This window comes from Mya arenaria, chromosome 5, assembly GCF_026914265.1.
Source record: "Mya arenaria isolate MELC-2E11 chromosome 5, ASM2691426v1".
NCBI classification, from domain to species: domain Eukaryota; kingdom Metazoa; phylum Mollusca; class Bivalvia; order Myida; family Myidae; genus Mya; species Mya arenaria.
Window position 1 is genome coordinate 3365939 of NC_069126.1, and position 26667 is coordinate 3392605.

At 37.5% G+C, this 26667-nt stretch overlaps 1 protein-coding gene across 2 annotated transcripts in view; it reads right to left on the reverse strand.

The window, feature by feature from the left end:
- Positions 1-26667, reverse strand: part of LOC128234444 (vitamin D3 receptor-like) — a 90597-nt gene that overhangs the window by 17764 nt on the left and 46166 nt on the right. For both annotated transcript variants that reach the window (XM_052948690.1, XM_052948689.1), the window contains exons 2-3: positions 17567-17728; positions 8579-8696 (exon numbers count right to left, since the gene is read on the reverse strand). In XM_052948690.1, coding sequence (XP_052804650.1) covers positions 8579-8696; positions 17567-17728 — 280 coding nt within the window. The remainder of the gene's footprint in view (positions 1-8578; positions 8697-17566; positions 17729-26667) is intronic.

Consider the following 26667-nt stretch of genomic DNA (forward strand, 5'->3'; position numbering starts at 1 on the left):
TACTGATGTATGGTATTAGTAGGTATGTCTGTTGCCATATTCAGGAAAAAATGTTAAACTGATAAAAAAAATGTTAAAATGATTTATCATAAGAGCACATCTAAATAAACACCTCAGCGTATACGTTACTCATGTTAAACTGGTAATAAACCATATCATTATGTGTACATAGAACCAGTTTAACTTATAATAACATAAACTATTTGTTCTACATAAGAATACCCTGAGGAAATGAAAGTAAACCAGTTGTAGTGAGGATTGAATCGATCACTTTAAAGTGTCTAGTAACATTTAAATTGATCAAGCAAAGTACAAATGCATGTACCTTGACCTGTCAAAGCTATATCTCTTGATCTAAATGCATGCTTTGCCTATGGCATGATGGACTTGATGGGCCCTTAATCTAAATGAACACTTTAATTGCCCATAACTTGATGGACCCTTGATCTAAATGAATACTTTGTCCATAACTTGATGGAACCTTAATCTAAATGAATACTTTGCCTATAACTTGATGGACCCTTGATCTAAATGAATGCTTTGCCCATAACTTGATGGACCCTTGATCTAAATGAATGCTTTGCCTATAACTTGATGGACCCTTGATCTAAATGAATACTTTGCCTATAACTTGATGGACCCTTGATCTAAATGAATGCTTTGCCCATAACTTGATGGAACCTTGACTTAAATGAATGTTATGCCCCATAACTTGATGGACCCTTGATCTAAATGAATGCTTTGCCCATAACTTGATGGACCCTTAATCTAAATGAATGCTTTGCCCATAGCTTGATGGACCCTTGATCTAAATGAATGTTATGCCCCATAACTTGATGGACCCTTGATCTAAATGAATGCTTTGCCTATAACTTGATGAACCCTTGATCTAAATGAATGCTTTGCCCATAACTTGATGGACCCTTGATCTAAATGAATGCTTTGCCTATAACTTGATGGACCCTTGATCTAAATGAATGCTTTGCCCATAACTTGATGGAACATTGACTTAAATGAATGTTATGCCCCATAACTTGATGGACCCTTGATCTAAATGAATGCTTTGCCCATAACTTGATGGACCCTTAATCTAAATGAATGCTTTGCCCATAGCTTGATGGACCCTTGATCTAAATGAATGTTATGCCCCATAACTTGATGGACCCTTGATCTAAATGAATGCTTTGCCTATAACTTGATGGACCCTTGATCTAAATGAATGCTTTGCCCATAACTTGATGGACCCTTGATCTAAATGAATGCTTTGCCTATAACTTGATGGACCCTTGATCTAAATGAATACTTTGTCCATAACCTGATGGACCCTTGATCTAAATGAATACTTTGCCTATAACTTGATGGACCCTTGATCTAAATTAATGCTTTGCATCAAACTTGATGGACCCTTGATCTAAATGAATGATTTGTCCATAATTTGATGGACCCTTGATCTAAATGAATACTTTGCCTATAACTTGATGGACCCTTGATCTAAATTAATGCTTTGCATTAAACTTGATGGACCCTTGATCTAAATGAATGATTTGCTCATAACTTGAAGGACCCTTGATCTAAATGAATGTGTTGCCCATAACTTTATAGACCCTTGATCTAAATGAATACTTTGTCCATAAATTGTTGGACCCTTGACCTAAATGAATGCTTTGCCCAAACCTTGATGGACCCTTTATCTAAATGAATGCTTTGCCCATAACTTGATGGAACCTTGATCTAAATGAATGCTTTGCCCATTCCTTGATGGAACCTTGATCTAAATGAATGCTTTGCCTATAACTTGATGGACCCTTGATCTAAATTAATGCTTTGCATTAAACTTGATGGACCCTTGATCTAAATGAATGATTTGCTCATAACTTGAAGGACCCTTGATCTTAATGAATGTGTTGCCCATAACTTTATGGACCCTTGATCTAAACGAATACTTTGTCCATAACTTGATGGACCCTTGACCTAAATGAATGCTTTGCCCATAACTTGAAGGACCCTTGATCTAAATGAATGATTTGCCCATAACTTGATGGAACCTTGACCTAAATGAATGCTTTGTCCATACCTTGATGGAACCTTGACCTAAATGAATGCTTTGCCCATAACTTGATGGACCTTTGACCTAAATGAATGCTTTGCCTATACCTTGATGGACCCTTGATCTAAATGAATACTTTGTCCATAACTTGATGGAACCTTAATCTAAATGAATACTTTGCCTATAACTTGATGGACCCTTGATCTAAATGAATGCTTTGCCCATAACTTGATGGACCCTTGATCTAAATGAATGCTTTGCCTATAACTTGATGGACCCTTGATCTAAATGAATACTTTGCCTATAACTTGATGGACCCTTGATCTAAATGAATGCTTTGCCCATAACTTGATGGAACATTGACTTAAATGAATGTTATGCCCCATAACTTGATGGACCCTTGATCTAAATGAATGCTTTGCCTATAACTTGATGGACCCTTGATCTAAATGAATGCTTTGCCCATAACTTGATGGACCCTTGATCTAAATGAATGCTTTGCCTATAACTTGATGGACCCTTGATCTAAATGAATACTTTGTCCATAACTTGATGGACCCTTGATCTAAATGAATACTTTGCCTATAACTTGATGGACCCTTGATCTAAATTAATGCTTTGCATTAAACTTGATGGACCCTTGATCTAAATTAATGATTTGTCCATAATTTGATGGACCCTTGATCTAAATGAATACTTTGCCTATAACTTGATGGACCCTTGATCTAAATTAATGCTTTGCATTAAACTTGATGGACCCTTGATCTAAATGAATGATTTGCTCATAACTTGAAGGACCCTTGATCTAAATGAATGTGTTGCCCATAACTTTATAGACCCTTGATCTAAATGAATACTTTGTCCATAAATTGTTGGACCCTTGACCTAAATGAATGCTTTGCCCAAACCTTGATGGACCCTTTATCTAAATGAATGCTTTGCCCATAACTTGATGGAACCTTGATCTAAATGAATGCTTTGCCCATACCTTGATGGAACCTTGATCTAAATGAATGCTTTGCCTATAACTTGATGGACCCTTGATCTAAATTAATGCTTTGCATTAAACTTGATGGACCCTTGATCTAAATGAATGATTTGCTCATAACTTGAAGGACCCTTGATCTTAATGAATGTGTTGCCCATAACTTTATGGACCCTTGATCTAAATGAATACTTTGTCCATAACTTGATGGACCCTTGACCTAAATGAATGCTTTGCCCATAACTTGAAGGACCCTTGATCTAAATGAATGCTTTGCCCATACCTTGATGGAACCTTGACCTAAATGAATGCTTTGTCCATACCTTGATAGAACCTTGATCTAAATGAATGCTTTGCCCATAACTTGATGGACCTTTGACCTAAATGAATGCTTTGCCTATACCTTGATGGACCCTTGATCTAAATGAATGCTTTGCCCAAAACTTGATGGACCCTTGATCTAAATGAATACTTTGCCCATAACTTGATGGACCCTTGATCTAAATGAATACTTTGCCCATAACTTGATGGACCCTTGATCTAAATGAATGCTTTGCCTATAACTTGATGGACCCTTGACCTAAATGAATGCTTTGCCCATAACTTGATGGACCCTTGATCTAAATGAATACTTTGTCCATAACTTGATGGACCCTTGACCTAAATGAATGCTTTGCCCATAACTTGATGGACCTTTGACCGAAATGAATGCTTTGTCCATAACTTGATGGAACCTTGACCTAAATGAATGCTTTGTCCATACCTTGATGGAACCTTGACCTAAATGAATGCTTTGCCCATAACTTGATGGACCCTTGATCTAAATGAATACTTTGTCCATAACTTGATGGAACCTTGACCTAAATGAATGCTTTGCCCATAACTTGATGGAACCTTGATCTAAATGAATACTTTGTCCATAACTTGATGGACCCTTGACCTAAATGAATACTTTGCCCATAACTTGATGGACCCTTGATATAAATGAATACTTTGCCCATAACTTGATGGAACCTTGATCTAAATGAATACTTTGTCCATAACTTGATGGACCCTTGACCTAAATGAATACTTTGCCTATAACTTGATGGAACCTTGATCTAAATGAATACTTTGTCCATAACTTGATGGATCCTTGACCTAAATGAATGCTGTGCCCATAACTTGATGGACCCTTGACCTAAATGAATGCTTTGCCCATAACTTGATGGAACCTTGACCTAAATGAATGCTTTGTCCATACCTTGATGGAACCTTGACCTAAATGAATGCTTTGCCCATAACTTGATGGACCCTGATCTAAATGAATACTTTGTCCATAACTTGATGGAACCTTGACCTAAATGAATGCTTTGCCCATAACTTGATGGAACCTTGATCTAAATGAATACTTTGTCCATAACTTGATGGACCCTTGACCTAAATGAATACTTTGCCTATAACTTGATGGACCCTTGATCTAAATAAATGCTTTGCCCATAACTTGATGGAACCTTGATCTAAATGAATACTTTGTCCATAACTTGATGGACCCTTGACCTAAATGAATACTTTGCCTATAACTTGATGGAACCTTGATCTAAATGAATACTTTGTCCATAACTTGATGGACCCTTGACCTAAATGAATACTTTGCCTATAACTTGATGGACCCTTGACCTAAATGAATGCTTTGCCCATAACTTGATGGAACCTTGATCTAAATGAATACTTTGTCCATAACTTGATGGACCCTTGACCTAAATGAATACTTTGTCCATAACTTGATGGACCCTTGATCTAAATGAATGCTTTGTCCATACCTTGATGGACCCTTAACTTAAATGAATACTTTGCCTATAATTTGATGGACCCTTGATCTAAATGAATGCTTTGCCCATACCTTGATGGACCCTTGATCTAAATGAATACTTTGTCCATAACTTGATGGACCCTTGATCTAAATGAATGCTTTGCCTATAACTTGATGGACCCTTGACCTAAATGAATACTTTGTCCATAACTTGATGGACCCTTGACCTAAATGAATACTTTGCCTATAACTTGATGGACCCTTGACTTAAATGAATTCTTTGCCCATAACTTGATGGACCCTTGACCTAAATGAATGCTTTGCCCATAACTTAATGGACCCTTGACCTAAATGAATGCTTTGCCCATACCTTGATGGACCCTTGACCTAAATGAATGCTTTGCCCATAAATTGATAGACCCTTAATCTAAAATGCTTTGCCCATAACTTGATGGACCCTTGACCTAAATGAATGCTTTGCCCATAAATTGATAGATCCTTAATCTAAAATGCTTTGCCCATAACTTGATGTGGAATCTTGATCTAAATAAATAATTTGGCCATAACTTGATAGACCATTGATCTAAATGAATGCTTTGCCCATTCCTTGATGGACCCTTGATCTTAATGAATGCTTTGCTATTAACTTGATGGAACCTTGATCTAAATGAATGCTTTGCCCATAAATTGATGGACCCTAAATCTAAATGAATGCTTTGCCCATAACTTGATGGACTCTTAATCTAAATGAATGTTTTGCCCATATCTTGATGGACCCTTAATCTCAATGAATACTTTGTCCATAACTTGATGGACCCTTGACCTAAATGAATGCTTTGCCCATAACTTGATGGACCCTTGACCTAAATGAATGCTTTGTCCATAACTTGATGGAACCTTGACCTAAATGAATGCTTTGTCCATACCTTGATGGAACCTTGACCTAAATGAATGCTTTGCCCATAACTTGATGGACCCTTGATCTAAATGAATACTTTGTCCATAACTTGATGGAACCTTGACCTAAATGAATGCTTTGCCCATAACTTGATGGAACCTTGATCTAAATGAATACTTTGTCCATAACTTGATGGACCCTTGACCTAAATGAATACTTTGCCTATAACTTGATGGACCCTTGATATAAATGAATACTTTGCCCATAACTTGATGGAACCTTGATCTAAATGAATACTTTGTCCATAACTTGATGGACCCTTGACCTAAATGAATACTTTGCCTATAACTTGATGGAACCTTGATCTAAATGAATACTTTGTCCATAACTTGATGGACCCTTGACCTAAATGAATGCTTTGCCCATAACTTGATGGACCCTTGACCTAAATGAATGCTTTGCTCATAACTTGATGGAACCTTGATCTAAATGAATACTTTGTCCATACCTTGATGGAACCTTGACCTAAATGAATGCTTTGCCCATAACTTGATGGACCCTGATCTAAATGAATACTTTGTCCATAACTTGATGGAACCTTAACCTAAATGAATGCTTTGCCCATAACTTGATGGAACCTTGATCTAAATGAATACTTTGTCCATAACTTGATGGACCCTTGACCTAAATGAATACTTTGCCTATAACTTGATGGACCCTTGATCTAAATGAATGCTTTGCCCATAACTTGATGGAACCTTGATCTAAATGAATACTTTGTCCATAACTTGATGGACCCTTGACCTAAATGAATACTTTGCCTATAACTTGATGGAACCTTGATCTAAATGAATACTTTGTCCATAACTTGATGGACCCTTGACCTAAATGAATACTTTGCCTATAACTTGATGGACCCTTGACCTAAATGAATGCTTTGCCCATAACTTGATGGAACCTTGATCTAAATGAATACTTTGTCCATAACTTGATGGACCCTTGACCTAAATGAATACTTTGTCCATAACTTGATGGACCCTTGATCTAAATGAATGCTTTGTCCATACCTTGATGGACCCTTAACTTAAATGAATACTTTGCCTATAATTTGATGGACCCTTGATCTAAATGAATGCTTTGCCCATACCTTGATGGACCCTTGATCTAAATGAATACTTTGTCCATAACTTGATGGACCCTTGATCTAAATGAATGCTTTGCCTATAACTTGATGGACCCTTGACCTAAATGAATACTTTGTCCATAACTTGATGGACCCTTGACCTAAATGAATACTTTGCCTATAACTTGATGGACCCTTGACTTAAATGAATTCTTTGCCCATAACTTGATGGACCCTTGACCTAAATGAATGCTTTGCCCATAACTTAATGGACCCTTGAACTAAATGAATGCTTTGCCCATACCTTGATGGACCCTTGACCTAAATGAATGCTTTGCCCATAAATTGATAGACCCTTAATCTAAAATGCTTTGCCCATAACTTGATGGACCCTTGACCTAAATGAATGCTTTGCCCATAAATTGATAGATCCTTAATCTAAAATGCTTTGCCCATAACTTGATGTGGAATCTTGATCTAAATAAATAATTTGGCCATAACTTGATAGACCATTGATCTAAATGAATGCTTTGCCCATTCCTTGATGGACCCTTGATCTTAATGAATGCTTTGCTATTAACTTGATGGAACCTTGATCTAAATGAATGCTTTGCCCATAAATTGATGGACCCTAAATCTAAATGAATGCTTTGCCCATAACTTGATGGACTCTTAATCTAAATGAATGTTTTGCCCATATCTTGATGGACCCTTAATCTCAATGAATGCTTTGCCCATAACTTGATGGACCCTTAACCTAAATGAATGCTTTGCCCATAACTTGATGGACCTTCAATCTAAATGAATGCTTTGCCTATAACTTCATGGACCCTTAATCTAAATGAATGCTTTGCCCATAACTTCATGGACCCTTAATCTAAATGAATGCTTTGCCCATTACTTGATAGACCCTTAAACTAAATGAATGCTTTGCTCCTAACTTGAAGGACCCTTAATCTAAATGAATGCTTTGCCTATAACTTGATGGACCCTTAATCTAAATGAATGCTTTGCCCATTACTTGATAGACCCTTAAACTAAATGAATGCTTTGCCCATTCCTTGATGGACCCTTGATCTAAATGAATGCTTTGCCTATAACTTGATGGACCCTTAATCTAAATGAATGCTTTGCCTATAACTTGATGGACCCTTGACCTAAATGAATACTTTGCTTATAACTTGAAGGGCCCTTGATCTAAATGAATGTTTTGCCCGATAGCTTGATGGACCCTTGACCTAAATGAATGCTTTGCCTATAACTTGAAGGGCCCTTGATCTAAATGAATGTTTTGCCCCATAGCTTGATGGACCCTTGATCTAAATGAATGCTTTGCCCATAACTTCATGGACCCTTGATCTAAATGAATGTTTTGCCCAAACCTTGATGGACCCTTTATCTAAATGAATGCTTTGCCTTCAACTTGATGGACCCTCGATCTAAATGAATGCTTTGTCCATAACTTGATGGTCCCTTGATCTAAATGAATGCTTTGTTCATACCTTAATGGACCTTTGTTTTTGCCAATAATTTGATTGTGCTTATAATTTGATGGACCTCTTGTTCTTGCAATTTGATGGACCTTTGTTCTTGCTTATGACTTGATGGACCTTTTTTCTTGCCTATGACTTGATGAACCTTTGTTCTTGCCTATGACCTTTGTTCTTGCCTATGAATTCATGGACCTTTGTTCTTGCTTATGAACTTTGTTCTAGGCTAAATGTATGCTTTACCCAGGATCATATCCTTCCGCATACCGACAGTGACACATTTCTGGAGACGACATCGCTTGCAAAAGGATCGAGACTCAATGTTCACATCACACTTTCCCTCACAGCGGCCCCGTATTGTCTGAAAATGTTGGAATATATTAAATTGTTTTGGTTGGTATTTTTACAAAGATTCAAACCATAATACATGGTCGAATATTGGTTTAAAAAGTATTAATCTTTATCTTCTTTTAACAAGTCTGAGTCACTTTACAAATATCCATTATATGAGTGAGGACTGAGGTCGATATTGATGGTCTCCAGCAATATTAAATCTAAATGTACAAAGAAAACATCATAAACTGAATTGGAAAACAGGAGTATTTAAAATAAAGAGCCTATATATAAACATTTCATGCTTTGTGGGGTTTTTTCCAGACCACTTGGAAGGTAGTTTTTGTGACTGTTTTAGATTAAATGGTGTGAAATACTTGATTTTTAGACAAATTACCGTAGTAGGCAATGAATTAGAACCAACAAAAATAAAACCCAGTTAACCATGTTCAAGTCATTTTCAGACCATTATTAATTTCTTTGACATAATGGTTTTGAAAGAGATATTATACTTGGCCTCTAAGTGGTCTATGCACTTTTGTGTAAAATAATATTTTTTATCATCTGTTTGCAAAATAAAAAACTTAAATTTAATATTCTTTTAGATTAAAAACATAAATGAAACATGTCACAAAAAGTGCAACAATGTTTGGGAGAGCTAGAAAACTTCAGCATTCATATTAAAATCTAATCATGAGAGAAGTGAATAAAGTGAAGATTATAAGTATCTTCCATGACCATTAAGAGTGTAAGATAGGTTCATCCCGATCCGAGTGTAGGGTATTTTGCGGAAACGAGGTTAACCAAGTTTCCACAAAACAACCTGCGGGTGGGTGGGATGAACATATCTTACACGAGCTGCTATGGTAGATGCTTTTACTCCCACCTCAGTTAAACAAAATAAAATAAAAATGTATTTTTTTTTTGGCTGGAACGTTTTTGTGTATAGTAAAAATAAATGTATATGGATATGTGATAATTCATGGTTGTCATGGATATGCGCGCAGTAATTCAGATTATGTTAATAGTGAAATCAGTCCTTAAATAGTTCTGAGGAGAGTGAAAAATTTATAATGGTGACATTTGAAGCAAGAAATAATTAATAATAAGGATTCTAAATATTGCAACAAGACAAGGTTTCTATGATGCTACAGACGGCAGTCTTCAACAAGGGAGGTAATTACAATCTGATGACCATTAAAAAGGAGTTCCATACGGGCGTTTTATCTTTGCCTGTGGGCAAGATAACAATTTCTAGCACGGTTAATTTTTTGGATCTACTTATCTGAAGTGGGAGAAATTTTTGTTCTCAAATTCATGCTTTACCAGTCATTTTCATAGGATAAGCGTAGAGATATAAGAAGTCCCCAGCTAGGCAACCCCTGTGTATTAATGAACTGCCTTACTGGTATCACAGCCAGGTGCCAGATTGCATGTGAATTATTCATTGGTTTATCACAATGTTCACAGAAAAGGGGCTGTACCAGTAATGCTTAGACATATCAATACTTCATTGATTGGAGATCTCCTAGAGGATAACGGACAACTGAGAAGCCATTAATAGGTACATAAAGCATTTAAGTGCAAAAAAAATCCACTTAAGAGTTGAATTTGAGAAATCAAGGGGGGGAGGGGGCAGGGGTCAACTAAAGAAGGCTTAGACAATGCTTATAAAAGATGTAACACAAATGCCAGTCAAAATGATCCATTAATGTATTACAACTGTCAATTCCAGCCTGAGCCCATGTGAGTTTGGTAAGTGGTCACCAAGCCGGACAAGTGGGTTTTCTCCGAGTACTCTGGTTTCCCCCCACATCACAAGAACACACTCTCACGCAACATCGTGACAACGACATTGCCTTAGTATAAGCTTCCATAGCTTTCTTCACCATCGTTGTAAAATATATCAAGTTTAACTGTCAATTACTTTAATTATATCAACCATTTCTAATAACGTTGTAGTAATGCACCAGTCAATTGTAACAACGGCCCCTCCAGATCCGGGGAATAGCGGGGACTTTGACTTTCAGTCCAGCCAAGCCCGGGTAAAACCCCCGCCCTGTGGGAACGAACTGATGGTAAAATCCCCCGAACCCCAGGGACCCTAAGTAAGGCACATTCCCCACTATATTTGGCATGAATACAAAACCACTGCATTCTCTCGGCACTGCTGGGCCACTGGGAAGGTAAAAACAGCCCATTTCCCCGGCTATCCCCGGTATACCCCCGGACCTTGGGGGGGCATGGTTACAATTGACCAATAAACCAAGAACTATATTGTGACATACAGACTGGTGAACAACAAACATTTTTCACCTGAATGGCCACTGGGATCTAGTCCAAGAAAACAACAGGGGTCATCTAATAATCAAAACCAACAAGCATACTAAGTATGAAGTTCTTGGGCCCAAGCGATTTTTAGGGGAAGCCGTTTTTAACCTTCACCTTGACCTTGGACGTACTGGCCTCCAATCAATAGGGGTCATCTTCTAGCAAGTTCCTGGGTGCAAGTGTTCTATAGTTATATAGCCAAGACCAATTTTTTTACCGCAAGGTCACTGTGACCTTGACCTTTAACCTACTTATCCCAAAATCAATAGGGTCATCAATAGTCATGACCAACTGGCATACCATTTAGTATGAAATTACTTTAGTTATTAAGCAGTAACTGTTTTTCACCTCAAAGTGAAAGCGTTCTTTAGTTATTGAGCGGAACTGTCTTTTCACCTCAAGTCACCAAGACCTTGATCCCCAAATCTATAGGGGTTATCTTCTAGTAATGACATACTGGCATACCATTAGTATGAAATTTCTGGGAGCAATTGTTCTTAAGTTATTAAGCGGAAACCAATAATTCATAGCAGTCATCAATAAGTAGTGACCAACTGGCACACCAAGTATGAATTTACTGGGTTCAAGTGTTCTGTAATTATGGTTTATCACCTGAAGGTTGCCATGACCTTGACCTTCTGATTTCAAAATGAACAAACAATCATTTACTAGTTAAGACCATCTGGCATACTAAGTATAAAGTTCCTGGGTGCATGCATTCTGTAGTTATAAAGCGGAATTAAGCCATTTTTCAGCTTCAGGTCACGGCCAACATGGCATTATTCACCTGAAGGTCACCACAACCTTGACCTTTGACCTGCAGATGGTCATCTACTACTCATGACTGACCTGCATATCAAGTGTGAAGTTCCTAAATATTAAGCAGAAACCATCTTCTGCCACCTTGACCTTTGACCTACTGATCTCAAAAGCATAAGGTCATAATGGTCATCTACTTGTCATGACAAACTTGCAAACCAAGTAGCAGGTTCCTGTGTCCAAGTGTTCTTTATAATAGTTATTGAGCAGAAACAAAGTCTGATGTATGGACTGACTGTCGGACACTCGGACAGGGCAAAAACAATATGTCTAACATAATAAAATACTTTAAAACCCCTCTTTTCAGAACACCTATGGGATTTTGAGAAAATGGTCTTAATAGCTGGTTGGTCTCACTTCTGAGTTTTTGCTGATTAGGGTTGTGAATGGTTAAGTGGTGGAACATAATTATAAGATTCTAACTATGTACTGCTGGGTATTGGTATTGCATAATACATATTTTAGTTTTGGTTTTATCTTAAGTTATGTAACAGGCAACATGTGCCACTTTATTTCACAAATATGGAGCTATAATTTGAGTCTGCGTTTTTGACCAATTGTCTTATCATTTATTCATTACATCATAATTTATTCAATGAATAACATGTATCAAAACAACACAGTTCCAATGTTCGTATAGCCCTTAAAACACATGTATGTTTGTATCAAACATATGACACTCAAATCCATAACTCATGTGCAGTAAGTCTCCCCAAAAATTCCACTTTCGTGTTTTTCTCTCTAACCTTAACCTCTATCCTAAAGGGGCAATTTTATTTTCATTAATTGGTCCGTGATTATCCTTTATCCTAAAACTGGGACAGGTGTTGTAAACTTCTTTATATTGCATATGTCAATTCAGGTGTGAACACAAACATGTATACCTCTCAACAAAATGCCTGTGGTCACATTAATGGATCAATTTTACATGTAATCAATTAAAAAGGACTTGATCAAGCGATTATGTGATTGTATTACTGAATAACAAGGTGCTTGTTTTTTTAGGGTAAACGACCATTGAATAATCGCGGAAAAAGATCGGATCTGAAACAAATCAGTTTCATTTGCGGTTTGGTCGTGAAAACGTGGTCATCGCATAAAAGATTTTAAATAACTGAAGTACAGAAATTATAAAGCAGTTCAAACCTATATTTACATTGGTTAGTTCTTTTTGTACCAAGAAAACTTGACGCTCATATTGTTAAATGGGTAAGAGGTAATTACGTCATTATTTTTCTCAATATTATGCTCTTTATATTTAGCGGGATGTTGTTTAACCAATTAAACATAATTTTACAGTAGTTGGCGATTGTTTTTGTACAAACATATATTGACAATAACATTTCTTTTACAAACAAGACCTGTCACAGTATGTGACGAATGCCCCCGAATGTGAAATTGACCTTTGAACAATGACAGTACATAAAAGAGGAAAGAAAATAGCAATATGGCTGGTGCATTTGCAAGACCACATGGCACTATGTCTAACAAACATGGCTTTATGTCTAACCAACATGGTTGGTGCATTTGTATGACCCAGCCCTGTCTAACAAGGCCGGAGCATTTGCAAGGCCACATGGCACTATGTCTACTAAACATGGTTGGTGCATTTGTATGACCCAGCCCTGTCTAACAAGGCCGGAGCATTTGCAAGGCCACATGGCACTATGTCTACTAAACATGGTTGGTGCATTTGTATGACCCAGCCCTGTCTAACAAGGCCGGAGCATTTGCAAGGCCACATGGCACTATGTCTACTAAACATGGCTGGTGCATTTGCCAGGCCACATGGCATTATCAGGGATGATAACAGAGCCAAGTTGCCAATCCTGAAAATGACTGCGATGGGTCCAGGGCAAAGCCATGGTTGGGGGACAAGGCTCCGTAGCTTTCCGTATTTCAGGGTTTCCAATACCTTTTTTTGCCTTAGAATAGTGTTCAAGGTTCAAGGTTACACCTTTCAGTTTGGTAGATATAATTATGCACATCCACAATCAGAACAATTATCAGGAATCTAAGCAGTGAAGTTTAACACCTTTGTCTTTAAACAAAGTTCAATTTACCTTTTTTTTACCTGAAGTCACAGGCATTAGACATGTACCTGACACTTTGGTTCAGTTGTCCACTTCCCATAAAACTCAACTGGCTATGATCAAATGCATGTGTATGAACAGTATACACTGTGGGATGTTTGATTAATAATAATGAACAACATATCAATTATCATGCTTGCATATGTTTATTGTAAAAGTGTTATTTATTTATTTATTAACCCATTTTCTGCACATTTAATGAGAATTATTATATATATTATTCCAAGTAATATCCAAACGGGACTTAAATGCTTTGGCAGCGTAGCCGTTGTGGACATGGTGGACTTTGACTTATTCTGGTCCCCAAGCCAGATTTTTTCCCCTCATGGTGTTACATGAGTCCAGTAGCACACAAACTAGATTGTCCCACGGCAGTTCAAGTCTCTCAAACAGGCTTTAAAATTCTATGAAAAATGATTCAGAATCAGCCCTTGTGATTTTTAAGGAGGCCAAATGTCTCAACACTATTTCTTTCTCTATAGTAGAAAAATAGCTGCAACAGTTTTCTCATTGTTTGTTTGTTGACTTGTCTAAGTTGAAACAAAACCGAGTTTCACGTTACTCCTCCACATGTTCATCATTGAAATGGCTAGCCACTGACTCCGTAAGTCATCTTGTATGATGCTGTATACCTTTTAATTTGCTGAGAGCTTTTGTATCTTTGGCAAGTGTCTTAACTTCTCTTAAGTAAGACTACTGTGGTGCCAGGGAGCATGTTCAGCTATAAATCCAAGTATCGTGGCCTCTGCATTGAATTATATCAGTCATTGACAGGAACAACTGGATGCACTGGCTAAGGTAACACATGTGGCAAGTTATTTTAAAATCTGTCCATACAAGGTGAAAGTTACAGCCCGAACACGACAAACTATACTCTGTGTCCTTATATACAGCATTCCATTGTGAACAAACACTAAGTGTGACCTTGAACTTAGAGGTAGGGACATGGGTCTTGCATGCGACACTTCGTCTTGGAATGTCAAACACATGTGGCAAGTCATTTTAAAATCTGTCCATACAAGAGAAAGTTACAGCCCGGACACGACAACCTATACTCTATGTCCTTATATATGCAGCATTCAATTATGAATAAAAACCTAAGTGTGACCTTGACCTTAGAGGTAGGGACACGGGTCTTAAACGCGACACGTCGTCTTACTATGTGGAACACATGTGGCAAGTTATTTTAAAGTCTGTCTATACAAGGGAAAGTTACAGCCCGGACACGACAACCTATACTCTATGTCTTTATATGCAGCACTCCATTGTGAATAAACATCTAAGTGTGACCCTGACCTTAGAGGTACGGACACGGGTCTTGCACATGAAACGTCGTCTTGGTTTGTGGAACACATGTGGCAAGTTATTTTAAAATCTGTCCTTACAAGGGAAAGTTACAGCCCGGACATGACAACCTATACTCTGTCTTTATATGCAGCACTCCATTGTGAATAAATACTTAGTGTGACCTTGACCGTAGAGGTAGGGGCACGGGTCTTGCACGCGACACGTCGTCTTGGTATGTCAAACACATGTGGCAAGTTATTTTAAAATCTGTCTATACATGGAAAGTTACTGCCCGTACACGACAACCTATACTCTATGTCTTTATATGCAGCACTCCATTGTGAATAAACACCTAAGTGTGACCTTGACCTTAGAGGTAGGGACACGGGTCTTAAACGCGACACGTCGTCTTACTATGTGGAACATATGTGGCAAGTTATTTTAAAATCTGTCCATGCAAGGGAAAGTTACAGCCCGGACACGAGTTATTGAGCTGGACGCATGAACGGACGGACGGTGTGATTTTAATATGCCCACCTTCGGGGGCATAAAAACACATGGCATTATGTCTAACAAATGTGGCTGGTGCAGACCTGATGGCATTATGTCTAACCAATGTGACTGGTGCATTTGTAAGACTACATGGCATTATGTCTAACCAATGTGACTGGTGCATTTGTAAAACCACAGTTATGGCATGATGTGACAACAATACAGCTTGGGTCTTGCAAATGCAACATTGCCTTTATGTGTGACATACATATGGCAAGTTATTTTAAATTGCCTCTGAACATATAATATACCACCCATATTTGACAAACTACACTAATATGTCCTTATCTGGAGCATACCATAGAAAACAAACACTTAACATGACCTTGAGCTGGACTAACGGGCAAACAGTGCGATTCGGGGGCATAAAAACACTCCGATGATTAACTTATATTTAATCCTAAATAATTATCAAATGCATTTGAAGAAATCACACAAACCATACAACAAATTATTGTTTATCATGAACAAAAACAACACCAGTTTTGCTTTTCTCCATAGCATGTCAATACAGGTAATCAGAGTGGCGTAAATGGTCATGTGGATAGTGACATCGTATTCTGGTGCCAGTTGAACAAGTTATGTGTATTGATAGTGAAAAGATTTGACGTTCATATACAGTAAAACAAACAGATGTCCCTGACTTGACACATATCTTGAATGGGCAGAGATTTTCTGTGACATTCAAGTCTGCCACTGAGCCCAGCTTGCCACATCGATGACCGGCCAGTGAACCAAAGCACCAGCACCTGCATTCAAGCGTACTTACACATAGACACATTTAAAATATAATAAACTAGTAGTTTTCAAGTTACTGTCCGGACAAAAGTTTGACAAAAAAAACAACACAATAAAAGGCAATAACTCTGTAATTTGCTAAAAAAGTGTAGTGATTCATGTACACTGAACTCCTTCTCATTGTGCTGTACCATTGTATAAAGTTTTATTATATTCCATCCGGTAGTTTTCAAGTTATGCTCCGGACAAGAAAAAAGTAACAAAGGGCAATAACTCTGTAATTGGCTGAAATAGAATTGCGGTTCCTGTACACTACACTTCCTCTCATTATGATCTATCACTGTATGAAGATTTATTAAATTCCATCCAATAGTTTTCAAGTTATGCTCCGGACAAGAAAAAGTAACAAAGGGCAGTAACTTTGTAATTAGCTGAAATAGTATTGCGGTTCCTGTACACTGCAGTCCCTCTCATTATGATCTATTACTGTATGAAGTTTGATTAAATTCCATCCAATAGTTTTCAAGTTATGCTCTGGACAAGAAAAAAGTAACAAAGGGCAATAACTCTGCAATTAGATGAAACAGAATTGCTGTTCCTGTACACTGCACTCCCTCTCATTATGATCTATTACTGTATGAAGTTTCATTAAATTCCATCCAATAGTTTTCAAGTTATGCTCCGGACAAGAAAAAAGTAAAAAAGGGCAGTAACTCTGTAATTAGCTGAAATAGAATTGCAGTTCCTATATACTGCAATCCCTCTCAGTATGATCTAGCACTGTATGAAGTTTTATTAAATTCCATCCAATAGTTTTCAAGTTATGCTCAGGACAAGAAAAAGTAACAAAGGGCACTGACTCTGTAATCGGCTGAAATTGAATTGTGGTTCCTGTACACTGCACTCCATCTCTTTATGATGTATCACTGTACAAAGTTTTATTAAATTCCATCCAATAGTTTTCAAGTTATGCTCCGGACAAGAAAAAAGTAACAAAGAGCAGTAACTCTGTAATACACGAAAAATTGTAATTATTCCTTCAAGAAATCATAAACTGTAGAAGAAAAACAGCATGTACCTTGTGTGCATTCCTCCTGAAGAATGCCTTGCAGGACTCACACGAAATGGCGTTGAAGTTATATCCGAGTGCTTTATCTCCACACACCAGACACAGTTTATCCTTCTTCTGGCTGTTAAGCATGGGCCCGATCATGGAATCTGGGCTCAACCGCTTTTCATCCTGAAATTCAAAAATGATTTATGATACACCAGTAATAAATTCCAGTTCAACCCAATCACTCAACTAGGACTCAGCTGCTTTACATCCTGAATTCCATTTTTGATTTATAATTTTACTTTAACTGATTATCCACTAATTAGTCTGATCATCTACCCACAGCTCAATTCCTATTTGTCCTGAATAAAATTATCCAGGAAACAAAAAAATTCATGTCCTTTAATATATGTAAGCCATGATATCCCGTGCCAAATAAAAACGAAGCTTCATAAAAAGCGCAGCTTTTGCTTCGCTAAAGCTGCGCTTTTTTTCCAAAGCTGCGTTTTTTTCAAAAGCTGTGCTTTTTCTTCGCTTTTTTCAAAAGCTTTGCAAAAGCTGCGTTTTTTTTCAATAAAGATTCGCTTTTTGTATGAAAGGTTCGCTTTTTAAACCTTCATCTTTCGAAAAAAAGCTTCGTCTTTTTGTGTAAGCCATATTTCCCTTAAACAAAAGCTTCGTCTTTAACATAAAAGCTTTGTCTTTTGCATAAAAAGCTTCATCTTTTTGAAATTTAAGATGGCCAATATTTATTGGAAAAGACGAAGCTTTTCAACCAAAGACAAAGCTTTAAAAGAAAAGACGAAGCTTATTTTTTTTTAACTTTTGCTTTGTAGGTGCACTTTTTGTGTTTTACGTGTATTATATAAATAATAAGTGCTTTTTCTTAGCTGAAGAATTTTTTCTTTTTTTAATTCTGCATTTCATCTCAATTATTCATGTTCAAGTTAAGAATTTCTTTTATCAGCAGTAATTTAATTGTTTTAGTTTATCCATGTGTAAATCTACCATAACATAAAAAAAATATTCAGTCAAATTCATACATTCTATTCCTGATTGAATGAAGTATTCAATCTCTTGATGAATGAATGAAATATGGAAAAAAAAGGGTTCAATCCAAAAATCAAATAATACATGGATGAAATATTGATTGATTGATTAATTGATTGATTGATTGGTTGATTGATTGCATAAATGAATGAATGAATGAATGAATGAATGAATGAATGAATGAATGAATGAATGAATGAATGAATGAATGTGAATGTTTGATTGATTAACTGGTGGATTGGTTGATTAACTGGTGGATTGATTGATTAGTTGGTTGATTGATTAGTGATTGAATGAATGAATAAATGAATGAATGAATGAATGAATGAACGAACGAACGAACGAACGAACGAACGAACGAACGAACGAACGAACGACCGAACGAACGACCGAACGAACGACCGACCGACCGACCGACCGACCGAATGAATAAATAATAAATTGATTAATTAATTTACTTAATTAGTTACTTTTAAATGAATGGATGAATAAATGAATTATCAATTAATGATTCAAAATAAAATAAAAAAGGATATTTTTAATAAATCAATGCAACAAATCATAATTTTATAATATTATGCAAAATAATACACTTACAAAATAAACAGTTATTAATTGCATTCAACTGAATATTCACAGAATTCATATTACTTTAATTTCTATACATGTTATCATCATAGATCTTAATGCTTTGTTCATAAGCCATTCCCATGATAAGCCATATTTGTACAACAACCAATCAGAATCTCAGAACCAAATTTGAAATAGGGGCGGCCATTTTGTTGGGATTTCAGCAGGAAGGGTTGGATGTTTTTAAAGGAATTAATGAAATTACACAAATAACAACCATTGATAATTAAAGGGATAAATTAATGATATTAAATTTATGATATAACTATCATAAGATCAGATGAACAATGGACTATGATTTGGAATATGACATAATCCAATCATTTGATGTTTTGTTAAAGATGACATGCAATACTGGCGAGTTCTTATAATATTATGATCTTATACTTATTTTAGTTGTTTATCAATTACTTAATAACCTCAGTGACTATTTTCATTAACATGTTGGACTTATATTTCAAACTGATATCCAGCTCATAAAAATACAATGAAATTTATAAGATATAGTTTTAAAACTCATTGATTTCTTGTTTTTACCCTTATATGGATTGAATAGAATATCTATCAAAATTTGCAGAATGTTTTTCCATTAAATGTACATCTGATAAGAATCAGTGTTGTTTTCCAAGGGGTAATAAAACTGCCATCTGCCAGATGGTTTACCAGATATTGAAAATTGGATTAATCAATTATGTAAAGTATTAATTAACAATCTGGTTAGTTCACACTGTGTAATAAACAGAGCTGTTAGGAACCTCTATATTTAACAAAAAGGCAACATAAGGCAGAGTATGGAAAAAGTCATTTTCCTATGAAGTGGACAGTTTAAAAAAATAGTTTACAATTTAGGTATCATACTGAAAGGTTGTTATAATTGCCTCTACACCAACTAATGGTGTAAATAATGAGAAGATCTAAACAAAAATAAACAATATTAAGTATAAATATTGATTTCAAACATTTAGAATATGCTTTCATGTGGTTTAATAGAGACTAAAGTATCAATGATTTTTTTTTGATATTCAACAATTTCACATTTTAATACAGCAATAAAAGGTCATAATGTTTTGTTTTTATTCTTTATTGGGGAAGTTTTGCAATAAAATTAATGAGAGTAAACTTGATTGCTATATAATTATGTGATCTACATTCATTAAAATCTATTTTTTTGTTTAGATTGTTCAGAAGTTGTTAGGGGGGAAGACATCAGTTTTGAGGGCAAATACTGAAGAAAATGGCTTCTTAAAGTTGCATTAAAAAAACAAAACCTGATGCTTTTTTTAGTAAAAACGCAGCTCTTCGCAAAAGCTGCGTTGTTTTCCCCAAAAAGGCACAAAGCTTCGCAAAAGCTGTGCTTTTTCAAACCAAAAACGCAGCTTTTGCGAAGAGCTGAGCTTTTTTGGCCAATACCGCACAAAGCTTCGCAAAAGCTGCGCTTTTTCAAACAAAAAGCGCAGTTTTTGCGAAGAACTGCGCTTTTTTTGCCAATACCACAGAAAGCTTCGCAAAAGCTGCGCTTTTTTTCAAGCAAAAAGCGCAGCCCTTCGCAAAAGCTGCGCTTTTTCAAACAAAAAACGCAGATTTTGCAAGGGCTGCGCTTTTTGTTGCATAAAGCTTCGCAAAAGCTGCGCTTTTTGGCCAATACCGCACAAAGCTTTGCAAAAGCTGCGCTTTTCTGGTAAAAACGAAGGAGCTTCGCAAAAGCTGCGCTTTTTTTGAAAAGCTGCGCTTTTTTTGAAAAGCTGCGCTTTTTTTGAAAAAGCTGTGCTTTTTTAGTGAACAATTTAAAAGCTTCACAAAAGCTGTGCTTTTTTGGCCAATACCGCATCGTTTTGTGAAGCTTTAAGCAGCGTTTTGCGAAGCTTTAGCGAAGCTTTTTTGGCACGGGTAATTAATAATGCAATAAAACAATGCTCAAATTAGGCTGCACCATTAAACAATCATTTCCAAGTACCATTGTTTTTTAAACCTCTGTCTTCTAATTATTTTTGAAAATGCCCCACCTGAAGTCTTGTAAAGACTGGACAAAGAACACAATAAAAATATTAAATACGAGGGTTGTTCATAAAGTTTGTGGACAGGTTGAATAGAGTTTTTTAAGGAATGAATTGCGGGGTTGATGTCATTATCGAGGTATGAACACAATTGGACTGGTCAAAGTGTGTGGAGTCAGAAGGACTCCATGAATACTTTGTACTGCTGACACAATACAAACAATAACAAGATCAACAGTTTTCATGTATATTGTTATGCGATGAATTGCGATCCGAACATATCCGAAGATGTTGTGTTCATCAATTGATGAACGCAATTGCCGAAAGGCAGTTCATTTAAGGAATGGAAGTTGAGGTGTAAATAGTAAATCTTGAACAACATTAATGAAATGCATATCATTTTTGATATACCTTTCATTTAAGGAATGAATTGCGGGGTTGATGTCATTATCGGGGTATGAAGGCAATTGGGTTGGTCAATGTGTGTGGAGTCCGAAGGACTCCACGCGTACTTTGACCAACCCAATTGCGTTTATTCCTTATATTTACACCGATAGTCCATTATTTTATTCAAGAAACGTTAAAAAAATACTTCATTTCATTTAAGAAAATCTTTTTAGTAATCCGTTCTTACCCATTCTGTAAATAGAACGACCCGACTATAACCGGAAACATTTTTTTCAAATGACGTCACAATAACGCGGGAAAAGATCATCCACTTGAAATCACTTTAAAACGTAAAATTGAAACACTTCTGGTACCAATATATTTAAAATATAATAAACTAACACTTTTAAAAATGTTGATCTATATTTTACGGGACCTGCAGACACAATACAACCAATAACAAGATCAATCTCTTTCAGGTATATTGTTATGCAATGAATTACGATCCAAACATATCCGAAGATGTTGCGTTCATCGATTGATGAACGCAATTGCCGAAAGGCAGTTCATTTAAGGAATGAAAGTTGAGGTGTAAATATTTGAAATTTAAACACCAAACAATGCATCAAAATATAAACCTAATTCTGAAAGAATTTTTATTTTAAAGAAACCTAGTCTAGTTGGTACTGAGCAATTTGATGTCTAAACATAACGTGAAACAAAAGCACTCAAATTATGTCAACCTGTTGAATGCATATTTTATGACGTCATAAAATATCTGTACTTAGCAAAAATATCTCATCATTACATGATGTTTTAATTTTAAATGAAATAAACAACACACTTAGATTACTAAGTGAGCGCACTCAGCCAAAATCATGGAAATGACGTTCAGAACAGACAAAGTTTCATTATTAAACAATGTGCTACAACAAGAATGACAACAACAACATCCCTGAAGTCAATGGAGTGTGATTCAGGAAAGTGTTCCAGAAGTCTTGCTTTTAATTGGCATAAGCATTTCAGACACAGTGAAATCAGCGTTGGAAGATTTGCTAAGAACGGGCAGGGCATATTACTTAGCTCTCGCTGGTCGTACAATCTACAGCTGCTTTAACCTGTTCAATGGTTGTGACAGGCTGGTCGTACAATCTACAGCTGCTGTAACCTGTTCAATGGTTGTGATAGGCTGGTCGTACAATCTACAGCTGCTGTTGTACAATCTACAGCTGTTGTAACCTGTTCAATGGTTGTGATAGGCTGGTCGTACAATCTACAGCTGCTGTTGTACAATCTACAGCTGCTGTAGCCTGTTCAATGGTGTGATAGGCTGGTCGTACAATCTACAGCTGCTGTAACCTGTTCAATGGTGTGATAGGCTGGTCGTGCAATCTACAGCTGCTGTAACCGGTTCAATGGTGAGATACTGTGAAATCATTAATGTTCGTGGGCATGAAATTTCGTGGTTTGCCGAAAAAAAACAATTTCGTGGGTACTTGAATTCGTGGATTTTCATTTTGAAAAAAAAAAAATCGAAGATGCGATCGTCCTAGATCGTCTGCATAATATCCACGCGCTGGCCCGTGTTCTACGTCACTCGGTTTATGACACTCGCTAATGTGGTACGACATGCCAATTAGTGCATATACCCATGTCATTTATCGATTTAATTGGGAATAAAGGTAATAAAAGAAGATGTACCCTGATCATAAATACAGATAGGGGAAGCCATTGAATGCCAATTAAGAATTTTGCAAACTGTGAAAACACCGAAAAGGTGCGTATATTGTCACGTTCGGTGCTTAGTAACCTTCAATGTACTAGTAATCGATTAATTATTTCATTAAATAAAAAAATCGAGTATGGACACTCATCACGCACATCTTGTAAACTTGGAGATTTTCATTAACAGCACACGTTTAACCACGTACTTTTAACTGTCATTTGCTGCATAAAACACATTTAATTGATTTGGTTCATTATTTGTTAAAGGCAGTTATAATATATTAACAGAATAATGATCGTAAGTTATACAGTGAGACAGGTTTTAACACTGTATACTGCGACCTCTGTAAAAAATATACTAGAGTATGTAAATAACAAGGCAATTGAAAAAGTGAATAAAGGGTTTATATTTCGTGGGATCTTGAATTCGTGGATCACCCAACCCACGAAAACCACGAACATTAATGCCCCACGAACATTAATGATTTCACAGTAGGCTGGTCGTACAATCTACAGCTGCTGTAACCTGTTCAATGGTGTGATAGGCTGGTCGTACAATCTACAGCTGCTGTAACCTGTTCAATGGTGTGATAGGCTGGTCGTACAATCTACAGCTGCTGTAACCTGTTCAATGGTTGTGATAGGCTGGTCGTACAATCTACAGCTGCTGTAACCTGTTCAATGGTTTGATAGGCTGGTCGTACAATCTACAGCTGCTGTAACCTGTTCAATGGTGTGATAGGCTGGTCGTACAATCTACAGCTGCTGTAACCTGTTCAATGGTGTGATAGGCTGGTCGTGCAATCTACAGCTGCTGTAACCTGTTCAATGGTGTGATAGGCTGGTCGTGCAATCTACAGCTGCTGTAACCTGTTCAATGGTTGTGATAGGCTGGTCGTACAATCTACAGCTGCTGTAACCTGTTCAATGGTGTGATAGGCTGGTCGTACAATCTACAGCTGCTGTAACCTGTTCAATGGTGTGATAGGCTGGTCGTACAATCTACAGCTGCTGTAACCTGTTCAATGGTTGTGATAGGCTGGTCGTACAATCTACAGCTGCTGTAACCTGTTCAATGGTGTGATAGGCTGGTCGTGCAATCTACAGCTGCTGTAACCTGTTCAATGGTGTGATAGGCTGGTCGTACAATCTACAGCTGCTGTAACCTGTTCAATGGTGTGATAGGCTGGTCGTACAATCTACAGCTGCTGTAACCTGTTCAATGGTGTGATAGGCTGGTCGTGCAATCTACAGCTGCTGTAACCTGTTCAATGGTGTGATAGGCTGGTAGTGCAATCTACAGCTGCTGTAACCTGTTCAATGGTTGTGATAGGCTGGTCGTACAATCTACAGCTGCTGTAACCTGTTCAATGGTTGTGACAGGCTGGTCGTACAATCTACAGCTGCTGTAACCTGTTCAATGGTTGTGATAGGCTGGTCGTACAATCTACAGCTGCTGTAACCTGTTCAATGGTTTGATAGGCTGGTCGTACAATCTACAGCTGCTGTAACCTGTTCAATGGTGTGATAGGCTGGTCGTACAATCTACAGCTGCTGTAACCTGTTCAATGGTTGTGACAGGCTGGTCGTACAATCTACAGCTGCTGTAACCTGTTCAATGGTTGTGATAGGCTGGTCGTACAATCTACAGCTGCTGTAACCTGTTCAATGGTTTGATAGGCTGGTCGTACAATCTACAGCTGCTGTAACCTGTTCAATGGTTTGATAGGCTGGTCGTACAATCTACAGCTGCTGTAACCTGTTCAATGGTGTGATAGGCTGGTCGTACAATCTACAGCTGCTGTAACCTGTTCAATGGTGTGATAGGCTGGTCGTACAATCTACAGCTGTTGTAACCTGTTCAATGGTTGTGACAGGCTGGTCGTACAATCTACAGCTGCTGTAACCTGTTCAATGGTGTGACAGGCTGGTTGTACAATCTACAGCTGCTGTTACCTGTTCAATGGTTGTGACAGGCTGGTCGTACAATCTACAGCTGCTGTAACCTGTTCAATGGTTGTGATAGGCTGGTCGTACAATCTACAGCTGCTGTAACCTGTTCAATGGTTGTGATAGGCTGGTCGTACAATCTACAGCTGCTGTAACCTGTTCAATGGTGTGATAGGCTGGTCGTACAATCTACAGCTGCTGTAACCTGTTCAATGGTGTGATAGGCTGGTCGTACAATCTACAGCTGCTGTAACCTGTTCAATGGTTGTGATAGGCTGGTCGTACAATCTACAGCTGCTGTAACCTGTTCAATGGTTGTGATAGGCTGGTCGTACAATCTACAGCTGCTGTAACCTGTTCAATGGTTGTGATAGGCTGGTCGTACAATCTACAGCTGCTGTAACCTGTTCAATGGTTGTGATAGGCTGGTCGTACAATCTACAGCTGCTGTAACCTGTTCAATGGTTGTGATAGGCTGGTCGTACAATCTACAGCTGCTGTAACCTGTTCAATGGTGTGATAGGCTGGTCGTGCAATCTACAGCTGCTGTAACCTGTTCAATGGTTGTGATAGGCTGGTCGTGCAATCTACAGCTGCTGTAACCTGTTCAATGGTGTGATAGGCTGGTCGTACAATCTACAGCTGCTGTAACCTGTTCAATGGTTGTGATAGGCTGGTCGTACAATCTACAGCTGCTGTAACCGGTTCAATGGTTGTGATAGGCTGGTCGTGCAATCTACAGCTGCTGTAACCTGTTCAATGGTTGTGATAGGCTGGTCGTGCAATCTACAGCTGCTGTAACCTGTTCAATGGTGTGATAGGCTGGTCGTACAATCTACAGCTGCTGTAACCTGTTCAATGGTTGTGATAGGCTGGTCGTACAATCTACAGCTGCTGTAACCTGTTCAATGGTTGTGATAGGCTGGTCGTACAATCTACAGCTGCTGTAACCTGTTCAATGGTGTGATAGACTGGTCGTGCAATCTACAGCTGCTGTAACCTGTTCAATGGTGTGATAGGCTGGTCGTACAATCTACAGCTGCTGTAACCTGTTCAATGGTGTGATAGGCTGGTCGTACAATCTACAGCTGCTGTAACCTGTTCAATGGTTGTGATAGGCTGGTCGTACAATCTACAGCTGCTGTAACCTGTTCAATGGTTGTGATAGGCTGGTCGTACAATCTACAGCTGCTGTAACCTGTTCAATGGTTGTGATAGGCTGGTCGTACAATCTACAGCTGCTGTAACCTGTTCAATGGTGTGATAGACTGGTCGTGCAATCTACAGCTGCTGTAACCTGTTCAATGGTGTGATAGGCTGGTCGTGCAATCTACAGCTGCTGTAACCTGTTCAATGGTGTGATAGGCTGGTCGTGCAATCTAAAGCTGC